At 41.1% G+C, this 12,128-nt stretch overlaps 1 protein-coding gene across 5 annotated transcripts in view; it reads left to right on the forward strand.

The window, feature by feature from the left end:
• Positions 1-12,128, forward strand: part of ptprfa (protein tyrosine phosphatase receptor type Fa) — a 276,413-nt gene that overhangs the window by 117,871 nt on the left and 146,414 nt on the right. For all 5 annotated transcript variants that reach the window (XM_034584044.1, XM_034584041.1, XM_034584043.1 and 2 more), the window contains exons 3-4: positions 1,913-2,058; positions 9,556-9,697. In XM_034584044.1, coding sequence (XP_034439935.1) covers positions 1,913-2,058; positions 9,556-9,697 — 288 coding nt within the window. The remainder of the gene's footprint in view (positions 1-1,912; positions 2,059-9,555; positions 9,698-12,128) is intronic.

Here is a 12,128-nt window from a genome sequence, read left to right on the forward strand (position 1 = left end):
AAAAATGATGGCTATATCATAAAAATGCCTTGAGAGAATCTAAGTCTAAGGGAATAATTTGATACCTGTTCAAGCCTTAGTTTAACCCCTTTGGATACCTTTGCCTCTTTTTTGCTCTAAGTGTACCATCCATTTTCTAAGCCATTTGTAACCGCACGTTCTGGCCACTTTTGAATCAGAAGACTCTCATCCTGTACGAGCTGCTCTTCAAGCCCAAGGGAACAGTGTGTCACCCTCCTGCCTGAAAGTCTGTGCTGACCAGCTGGCCCCCATCTTCACGCAGATCTTCAACCGATCACTGGAGCTGTGTGAAGTCCCCTCCTACTTCAAACACTCCACCATCATCCCATTCCCCAAGAAATCCTCCATCACAGGATTTAATGACTACAGGCCCGTTGCCCTGACGTCTGTGGTCATGAAATCATTCGAGAGACTGGTGCTGAGTCACCCGAAGGACATCACAGGCCCCTGCTGGACCCCCTGCAGTTTGCCTACCGGGCAAACAGGTCGGTTGATGATGCAGTCAACATGGGACTGCACTACATGCTGCAACACGCAAGGGTTCTGTTTGTGGACTTCAGCTCGGCGTTCAACACCATTATCCCGGAAATACTTCATCCCAAACTCTCCCAGCTCTTTGTGCCAGCCTCCACCTGTCAGTGGATCACTAACTTCCTGACAGACAGGAGGCAGCAGGTAAGGCTGGGGAACATCACATCCAGCACCCGGACCATCAGCTCCGGCGCCCCCATGGATGTGTGCACTCCCCACTGCTCTTCTCCCTCTATACCAACGACTGCACCTCAGGAGACCCATCTGTTTGCAGACAACACAACATTCATCGGCCTCATCAGGGACGGTGATGAACAGCTGGCCCTCTGGTGTGGTCAGAACAACCTGGAGCTGAACAAGCTCAAAACTGTGGAGATGACAGTGGACTTCAGGAGGACCCCCCCGACACTGCCCCCCAGCATCTGCACTCTGCATCATTGCACTATTTCTCCATGTTATTGTCATTTCTGATGTGTATTATTTTCATATATATATATATATTTCATACTTGAACATAGGTAAATGTTTGCTGAACCTTGTCCTTGTTGCTTTGTTGTCCTGTTATTTGTCTATTTCTGTACATTGAGCAACGAAAAAACAGAGTCAAATTCCTTGTATGTGTAGGCATACATGGCCAATGATTCTGATTCTGATTATGTTCATTGATTCACTGAAGTAAATTCACTTAACTTTATAAAAAACTTGTTCTGAATAGTTCTCTTACTCTTGTGATCAAAAACATTGATCTGAAGCTCAATTCTAAGGCTGTTCTGTAAATAGTTTTCTAATAAACAATAAATATAGCAACTTCTGATCAACCCATATCCATGTCAGGCTTAAAATACCAACTTCCGGTTAGGTCCTGCACACTTCAGGGTTAAGCCCCGCCCACTTCCAAGTATGGATACGGATACAGATAATTTTGTTGGTTGAACAGATACAGATACAGATAAGGGTGTGCTCTCTCATCCCTAGTATCCAGTATTATTATCTCAGTGCACACCCTTAGTACAAAGTGGCCCTCAGTGTTGATTTATAATAGATGTTTGTTAATAAATGCAGATTTTCAACATTTCTATCCATCCATTCACACCTGCCTGCTCTCTACCTCTATTCATAAGACTGACAACGGCTGCTTATTAAAAATTGGATGCTGGTTCTGGGCAATTTTTTACAGGTGTTGCATTTCACTAGGTGTTGCTACAGGCAAGATAAAGTCTTTGAAAGAACATTTTGTTACTCCAAGACTTACAGCAGATGTTTTTTTTGTCACAACTCATCATCTCACACTGGTTAACACCTTTCCCCATTTTCCCTCACTTGATTCCCTCACCTTTCCTTCAATGTCTCTCCCTCTTAGGCATGCCCAGCTTCATTAAGTCACCGGACGATCAGACAGGTATATCAGGAGGAGTGGCATCGTTCGTATGCCAGGCAGTGGGTGAGCCAAAACCTCGCATTACCTGGATGAAGAAGGGGAAGAAAGTCAGCTCTCAGCGCTTTGAGGTATGAATCAGGAGCTTTCCTCAATCCTTTGTTTTCTGATGTCTTGGAATTTGCAGCATCCGCAGTGTCTCACACCTTCACTGCTCATTTGTATTTGTCTAAGAGAGTGAAAGGGTGGCTCTCATTTCATATTTTCAGTTACAGTGTCAACTGTATCAACTGTCCTTGTCAGGTGGATGTATGTGCAGCAGTTGGGCTGAACTGTAGGGTGCCTCAATATGTGCCACCATGCACAAAACCATTACAACAACTTTCCTCCCATTTAGTGCCTTCTGGAGACACAAATCAAGGTAGTTGCAGTATTCTGTTGATAACACCTGAGACTAAGCAATACAGTGGGTGTAGACAATCAGAGTGACAATGTCTGCAAGTTAACACGGTATAGAGTGAAACTGTGTTAACTCGGTGTCACTAAAACTTGATATAGTGACTTATCTGTGAACTGAGTAGTTTTATTCTTCTTACTTTTTTATTGTTTGAAGGTGTGGTGGTGGTAAGGCTCGTGGATGCCCCCCATACCTTAGTTTACTCGCTTAGTTTCTTTCAGTTTCTTGATGCCTTTGTGATCATGATAATGTCATTGAATCCCACAGAAGGGTAACAATCGAGCAACGGTAGTATTGCTTTTTGATATAACTTCAGACTGCACCAAATGCATAAAAAAAATATTTTTAAAAGTATTTATTAGTGTCTAATTCTGGCGAGGTGGAAATAAGGTAAGAAATTCCATATCTGTGAACAATATATTAGACCTAATAACACATCTTTAACTATCTCCTTTTGAAAGCTAATGTAAGAGCTTCTTCAGTTTAGAGCACCCCCACCTCCCAAACCAAGAAACTTCCTGAAATTATAAATCTATATTCGGAACATTTGTGTAAAGCTCTGAGTTTTTGCTTTCTGTTCATGTTTCTATGAAGCCAATTAAAATTGATGCTTCATTAGTTTTTGTTAAGTCTAATGCTATTTTACATTTGTGCAGGTGAGAAATGGGACAATTTTTTTTAAGATTAACTAATAAGGAGGGGTGAAAGTAGATTCAAGTTTTTGCTTGCACTACTACCCTGATCTCACCCAGCTGCATGCATCCCTGAACACACACGTTCAAACACCTGTAGGGTGAGGCAAATGTTTATTTATTTATTATTATTTATTTAAATGTTGATAAATCTTTAAAAATCACAAAAGTTTGCTTTGTTTTGTCAAAATTAATCAAAAGTAAACAGTTGACAGTTAACAAGTTGCTCATAATAATGATGAGTAAAATGTCTCAAAATGTCATGTGCGCACAAAATCTAAGACGTTTTCTTCATAGCAAAACACTTATTAGTTATCTGAGTGAATATGGCCATGTGTAGGCTTGCTCTTCTTTTTTGCCTAGTGTCAGCCAACCACAAAAATGTTCGGAATTTGGGTGGAATCATTTATCATTTGTCCTTGCCCGGTGCAAATGACATCAATAACTTGCCTAGTTTGGTGATGGAAAAATTCAGGTAGATCTATTGGAACAATAATTCATATGCACCTTTGTTTAGGAAGTAAAGTTGCAATTGTTATCATGCCAGAGTTACAGAGCAGCTGATGGAAATTGCGCAGCCTGTTTGCTGTCTGGTTCATTGGAATGGAACTAAGCATTATGAAATATCTCAACTTTTTTTGTTCTGTCATTTTACTTGAAGTATTTTTATTTTTGCAAAAAAAACAACTGCCTGCCAAAACACACAGCATTTGATATTATGGTCATTGCGGTATTATTAAAGTCAATAAGCCAACAGGAGGGTTGTACAAAGGACAATTTTAATATTAGTGGTCTCATACATGGGCAAGTGCAGAATCTTTGTGCGTTGAGGTAAGCTGACCAGAATCAAGACATTTTATGCATTCAGGTGTATTAATGCAAACATGCTTAATACATTTATTTTGTAAGAACCTACCTACAGGACTGTGAAGCAGCAGAAAGGCTCATTAGCTGCTAGCCAAACCAAATGACTTAAATTGAAGTGACTCGTCATGAGTCCTACATATAAATGGAGACACTTGGTTCCTGTCGAAGTGAGTTATAGGAATTATCTTCCACCTGCCTGCTCAGCATAACTCAAACTGATGGCTACCCTGTGTACGCACTGAATTGGAGGGTAGGGGAGGTGGGGGTATACTGACTCCCTCTGAAGGGAGACAGTCCAGCTTTCTTTAACTTATATATATATATATATACTTTGCCAGCTTTTAAAGAAGCAGTAATTAAACCTTTACTTAAAAATGGCTTCTCTTGACCATGATGTTTAAGGTCTTTATAGAGCCATATACAACCTTAATTTCATTTCTAAAATCTCTGGAAAAGCTGTCGCTATCCATTTATGTGATTATTTGCACAGGAACTCAGTTTGAAAACTTTCAATCAGGTTTTAGAATCCATCTGATAACTGAAAGTTACCATTGACCTTCTCATGGCCTCAGACAATGGACTTGTCTCGACACTCATCCTGTTAAATCTTGGTGCGCCATTTGATACCATAGATCACAAGATTCTGTTAAGGAGACTGGAACTACATGTAGGGAATAAATGAACAGCACTAGGCTCAGCACAAATAGGAATCTATATCTTATAGATTCCTATTTGTTAATTTTAACAATGGAGTCATGGAGTTCCACAAGGTTCTGCACTTGGCCCGATACTTTTTACTTTTTGTATGCTTCCTTTAAGCAATATTATCAGAGAGCACTATATTTTCATTGTTACACAGATGACATCCAGCTGTATTTATCTATAAAGCCTGATGAATCTTATCACTGAGTTAAACTTCAGGAATGTCTTAACGACTTTTCAGACTGGATGATTCATAACAACTTCCTCTAAATTCAGACAAGACTGAAGCCATTGTCTGGGTCACAACACCTAAGAAAAATATTATCTAACTTGAGAGTTACTTTGAATGGCATTAGCTTGGCCCCCAGCTCTACTGTGAGGAACCTTGGAGTTTTGTTTGACCAGGACATGTCATTTGACCCACATATAAAGCAAGTCTCTAGGACAGCCTTCATCCACCTGCACAATATTATTACCAGCAGGACCAGTATCTGCTCCTTTGTGTGAGGAAGAACAGGAGAAGCACTGCCGGAGCCCTTCAAAATTACCTCCAGTAGGCTACTGGTGCGCATGTTTCTGACCAAACCGTCAGAAACAGACTCCATGAGGGTGGCATGAGGGCCCGACGTCATGTAACGAGACCTGTGCTCACAGCCCAGCATCCTGCAGCTTTATTGGCATTCACCAGAAAGCACCAGGCCTTGGCAGGTCTGCAACTGATGTTTTCTGGCAAATGCCAATAAAGCTGGTGTTCTCTTCACATATGAGAGAAGGTTCATACTGAGCACATGTGACAGGCGTGAAAGAGTCTGGAGATACCGCGGTGAACGTTATGCTACCTGTAAAATCATCCAGCATGACCAGGTCGGCCGTGGGTCAGTTATGGTCTGGGGAGGCATATCCTTGGAGGGTCGCACAGACCTTCATGTCATAGCCAACGGTACCATGACTGCTGTTAGGTACCAGCCACATGTGGCCAGAATGTGTAGGCAGTTCCTGGATGACGAAGGCATTGACTGGCCCTCACATTCTCCTGACCTAAATCTAATTGAGCACCTATGGGACGTTATGTATCGGTGCATCCGACGCTGCCAAGTACCACTTCAAACTGTCCAGGAGCGCACTGAAGCCCGGATCCAGGTCTGGGATCCCCCAGGACACCATTAGGACCATGCCTAGACGTTGTCGAGAGTGCATACAGGCACGCAGAGGCCATACTGAAACATTCTGAAGTTGGATCTGCCTGTGATTTCAATTTTTTACTGTGATTTTCAGTGTGGTTTTGAATCCTACCCTCAATGGGCTAATGATTTTGGTTTCCATTGACTTGTTAAGTCATTTTGTTCTGAACAAATTATAGAATGTGCATAAGTAAAGATTTTCAACTTGAATATTTTTTTGTTGGAGATTGTTTAATAATTTTGTACAGACACAGGCATGGATTTCTTTCTGTGCTTTAATTTTACATATGAATCCATCATGTTCTTTTTAGATAATGCAATGAGAGATGTTAGATTGGCCGTGCAGTTGGCCTCTGCAAAAAGCTGCTCAGCACTTTTCCAGATTGCTCAGTGCCCCACAAGGTGGATATCAAGGCAGGCCATGATAAAACGAGTCCTGGAGCAGTGTTTCTTTTGTGAAGCCAGTCCTTCACATTTTTCAGCTCCTTTGTCCTGAAAGTTAAGGATGGTGATACTGCACTAACATGAGCCATCAAGACCAAAACCCTAAGAAACCTGGATGAAAAATACAAGGACCCCCTCACACAAGAACTACTTGACATGGCCTGTGCTCTTGATCCACGGTTCAAGTTGAGATGCATCAGTGTGGACAATGTGGCACAAATCCAAGTCAGACTTACTTCTGCGATGGCGAAGAATGCACCTTCAGGTATGGTAAGTAATTATTATGATTTCATACAGACACATCATTTATGTGAATTAATTAAATTAAGTGTATTAAAATGTGTTGCATTTTAATTTCTAAATATAGATGTTACATGTTGTTATAGTGTAGCCATCTTAACAAATATGTCTCTTGACAGTGAAGACGACCCCTTAGTCTGGTTGAGGGACAACAAGTGCCAATATCCAAAGCTGTCGGTGCTGGTGAGGAAATGGATCTGCATTGGTGCTACAAGCTCTACTTTGGAAAGGGTTTTCAGTGGAATATTGTAACATGTCTTTGTTTCTCACTGAAGCCTCAAAATGTTGATAGAGTTGTCTTTTTAGCACAGAACCTTAAGCAGCTGGTTGAAATAAAGGGACTATGTTTGTTTCCTTGCTGTTGTCAAAAGTTGATATGCCAGTCCTGAATCAGGCACAGTCATATTGTTAGTTGTTTCATTTTGCAGTTCATTGAGTGCAATAAATATTTATAGGCTTTTGTGAGAATCATGATCTGAACTATAAGCAACAAAATCCTAATTCTCATTTTGTCCAGAATCATGCAGCCCCAAATCGGATTTGACTTGCTTTTTGTAATTTCGAGTTCACACCCTGAATTACATACCCTTTCTTCATGTCTGAGATCTTTACAATGGCTATATAATCTGCTCATGTCATTCTGAGTACGTGGAATGTTTTTTACTCTTGGTTAAGTGTTACTCAGACTGATGTCTCCGGCTTCCCTGTGTATAGGTTTGACAGACCCCCTACCAGGACAGGAGTGCAGCTCTGTAACTCCTTCATTAGAGCAAAAATGTAATTCTCGCTAGTCGGTTGGTTGGGTCACACACTGCAACAGAACGGAAGTATAAAGCCCGGTGCCATGACCTCTGAGTCTTTATGCCCCAAGCACCTCTTAAGCCCCTCACATACCCGATATCCACTCAAGCTTGTCACTGTCTACCAGGGCCTTCAGCTGTTGAGGGTCAGGACACTAGTCATTTCCAGTATTATGTTCATACCTTCTACTTTCACCATGGATTTGCTCACCACACTTTGACACTACTGAGATCTGATAACTTGGAAATCAAGTAAATAGGAAGCAACAGCAGTCGGGTTATATGACAGCTTGTAAACACTCCAAAAAAAATAATATATATATATATTTAAAGCTTCACATTTCGAGTAATAATAATAATAATACATTTTATTTATAGGCGCCTTTCAGAGCACTCAAGGTCACCTTACACAGCACACATATGGATGAAGAAGGGGAAGACAGTCACAACATAATAAACAATGTATCAAAAAAATCAATAAAATGAAATGAACATTAAATAAAACATGGAAGACAATCAAGAGATGTATTGTTAATTTGTCATTTTAAATTCACTTCTTTATTGTGATATATAATTATTATGTAAACTTACAAACTTACACACCGTACAAGTGACAACATTTGCAATGAAGTGTTTGGATTTTGAATTTCAGATGATGCAGTTGTCCTTTTCCTGTCCAGCAACCCTTTTTTAACAACAAAACATGCATTATATAGCACTGGTCAATATTAAACCAGTGTTCAGGTGCTTTTTCAAATAAGAAAATGAGTGGGTCCAGGGGGATGTCAATTCCTAAGATTTTATCCATTTCTTCCTTGATGTCTTTCCAGAATGTCTGTATTTTATGGGCAGTCCGGGAACATATGAGTATGATCTCCCACCATACAACAGTGTATATATCTATATGGCCTGCAAATGCCCCCCAATGACACCGACACTGCCTCACATCAAGAAGGATGTTTCTGTGTGGAGTTTGCATGTTTGAGTCTGCGTGGGTTTACTCAGGGTAGTCTGGCCTTCTCCCACAGTCCAAAGATTTGCAGATTGGGGTGAATTGGAACTCTAAATTCTCCAGAGATTAGATGGTTTATCTCTCTATGTTTGCCCTGCGATACAATAGCAACCTGTCCAGACTGTACCCTATCTTTTGCGCAATGTCAGCTGGGATTGGCTCCAGCTCCCCCTGCGACCCTCAAAGGATAAGCGGTATAGATAATGGATGATAGGAAATATGGATATGAGACACATGTTTACATAAAAGTGAAACATGTTTATAGAATGATTTAGTGTAGTGGTTTACTGACTCTTTCTGCTGATCACTCTTCTACAACAAATGTTTCTCATAATCCCTGAACCACCTTGGGTTGATGATTCATCTTGACAGAAGGATTTGAGGATACAAAGGTTTTGCTTGTCACATTTATAGGCAGTATGTTAAGTGACTTTCAGTGTGCCTCTCATTAAGACCCCTAAAAGACACGAATCAACAACAGAAAAGCCTTTAAAACAGCCCACACCATGGGATTTATTAACATCAAATGACAACGCACGCAATGTTAAAATCCCAGGCTGAGGCCCAGCAGAACCAGCAGTCCCCAGAGTGGAAGCCTCCCTTCTGATCCTGACACAGGAGTTTTTAAAGAACCTCAATTCACTGGCCAGGTGCACCTCATAAATCTGGAGCTAGAGGAGAGACAAGAGAAAAAACCGGGACACAGAACAGGAACACATACAGCCGTAACAATAGGTACCCAGACCTGATGTACATTTTCACATATTTATGAATTTTTGTATGGTGAAAAATATATGGTTGGATACTTTCTTAGGATCTTCAATTTATTTGTTGTGCAAAGTGCTGTGGTTGCGACATAAAAATATGGGAAGTAAAGCCCAAGAATATTTTTGACTTTGTCAAAGAGACCAGTGGAAGACCGATTTATGGAGAGATAGTATTGGTTTTGCTGCTACCTGCAGGCTAGTTGTTTCCCAGTTCCTGATGAAACTCACTCTCACTTTTTTTCTCTCGCTCTTTTAAGAAGTCATATTTTTTATTTTTTTCTGAGGAAGTTCCTTGAAACTTGTGTCAAGAGCAGGCAATCCGTTAAATACTTGTGCCATATGGTTCTGCACCAGACAGACAGGTCGCAGATGAGCTGTTTAATCATTCTTTGTTGTTGTCTCACAGGTCATTGAGTTCGATGATGGTTCGGGTTCTGTGCTGCGTATCCAGCCTTTGAGGACCCACCGTGATGAGGCCATCTATGAATGCACAGCTACCAATAGTGTTGGAGAGATCAACACCAGTGCCAAGCTTACTGTGTTAGAGGGTAAGATTCTGTCTGCTTTACTCCTTGTCTCACTTTTTGTCCAAATGCTGCCTCTACTGGTGCTCACCTCTTTGAACTAAAGGGTTTTCATGGTTATGTAACTCCATTTCACTCTCATATTAGAGCTTGTCCTCATGTGCACACACAGCCTTTCTTGACTCAATGTGCCTGGCTGTGTTGTGCTTTGGACATTCAGTTCAGTTACAGTGCTGCACTGAGTTATGGTTTTTGAAGATGCGTGATTTGAAAAATTATTATGGGGAGTCTTTTGTGACATTTGTCACTACTTTGCTACATCAGTCTGTGTGCTTTTGAAAAAAAATAGTGCAATCACTTTGCTACAAATATAAAAAACAAAGTTAAACTTAATTTAAGTACTTTTTGTGACATTTATCACTACATTCTTCCATCACTATACTTTATAAAAAATAGATAAAAAACAAAGTTGATAAAGTTCAATCTGAAACCAAAAATAACACATGCAGATACTTGGCAAGAAAGATGGGCAAGTCACTATGTGAGAACTCAAGTCTTATCAACTGTATTAGTGGCTGCAATGATACTGTTTTGCACAGCACATCTTTTCAAAACAGGGTTGCAGGCTTGATAATGCCACTCTTAAGTCATGTTCAATGTTGAGCCTAGATCTGTACTTTGTTTTCAGTGAGGCAACAGCAGAAAAGCCCATCTCACAGAGATACGATGTGGCAAAGGGAAGCAGAATCCTCACAGCCCTCTGCCCTATGAGTGGACTCTCCCTCTCCACACCAATCCAGAATTCACTCAGTGTCTGTGCCGTAAATCTCAATCTCAGGGTGGAGTCAGACGTCATCTCAATGAACTGCTCCTCTTCAGTACAGCTGAAATCAGCAGGTGGTGCTGCATTGAATGGATCTCTCACCCAGTCATATTTAGCGCTGTTGTTTGGGAAGTACTTTTGAAAGAATCACAATCACATGGAATCACTGTGGGGGCTCCAGTATCACTGGTTTCAGCAACACACTCAGATTCTCAAAGGAATCAGTATTTCCGTGATCACGTCGCCTGCCCCACATCTCAAGCTTTCGGGTGAATGCACTGATCTTGTCAGCCAGGTGTGGAAGGTGCTTGTCTCTGCCTTGAAGCTGAAGATTAAATTTGTTCAGCTTTACAAATACATCGCTGAGGTAGGCCAGTTTCATCAGTAATAGTTCATCACTAAACTTGCTTGCAAGTTCATTCATCCTCTCCTCCAACAAAAACACCCGAATTTCCTCTCTGAGCTCCAAAACTTGCGACAACACTTTACCTCGTGAGAGCCACTGCGCTTCGCTGGGAAACAGCACTGCTGAATGTTGAGCTCCCATCTTCTCGTAAAGCACAGAGAACAGTCGCGCTTTCATTGGTCTTGTTTTGATGAAATTGACAATGTTAACAACATCAGCCAAAACCTTGTTTAGTTCAGAACTAAGCTGCTTTGATGCTAGCGTTTCTCTGTGTATAACACAGTGGGTCCATTTCACATTTGGCGAGACCCGCTTAATCAGTGCCTGCAATCCCCTCCTTTCCCTGCCATGGTCTGTGCTCCATCCGTGCAAACACCTTCACAGTTCTCCCACTTCAGTCCATGTTCTGTCATGTAACATTCAAGAAGCTTAAAGAGCTCATTAGCTGTGGCTCTTCTTTGGGCGTACTTGCAAAATAGCAAATCCTCACACAGTGACTCTGATGTGACAAAGTGAACATAAGCAATACATAAGCAGTCTTTATTGCTATCAGTAGCCTCGTCCACTTGTAGGGCGAAACGTTTTTCAGTTTTTTTCGGTTTTTTCGGTGAGTTGTTCTTCGAGGTCATTTTAAATGTCGCATATATGTCTTGCAACTGTGTCATTGGACAGGGGAACAACCTTCAGTTTTGAGGCGCTGGTCTCATCAAGCATCGTTGACACAATATCTAAAGCTGCGGGGAGTATGAGATCCTTTGCTATCGTGTGGGTTTTTTGCACTAGGCAATACTGTATGCGACTTTGAATGATGCCATGGTTGCTTTGCAGTTCACCGATGTAGCTTTCACAAAGCTTTGTTCCAGCTGACGATATTCTTCAAGTTTTCTCTGAAAAAACTTGAGTGGCTTATCAATGTGACTGGGGTGTAATGTTTCTAATTGTCTTCTTAATTTGTTAGGTCTCATACTGTCAGCTACCAGAGTTTTCAGACATAAAATACACACTGGTCTCTTCTCATCTCCTACCGCATTTACTGTACAAGAGCAAGATAGGCTTCGTCATACTTTCTTTTCAACTTGATTTTTGAACACTGTGTCTGGTTTGTCCTGGAAGCATTGCTTGATTTCCTTTTCTTCCCTGTCAAATATTTGTTCCTTTCCTCCACGCCACGACCGAACACTATAGCTACTGTTCCGCCGTAAAAAAGATTCCGACGTCAAAACATT

The sequence above is a fragment of the Hippoglossus hippoglossus genome, chromosome 4, assembly GCF_009819705.1.
Source record: "Hippoglossus hippoglossus isolate fHipHip1 chromosome 4, fHipHip1.pri, whole genome shotgun sequence".
NCBI classification, from domain to species: Eukaryota; Metazoa; Chordata; class Actinopteri; order Pleuronectiformes; family Pleuronectidae; genus Hippoglossus; species Hippoglossus hippoglossus.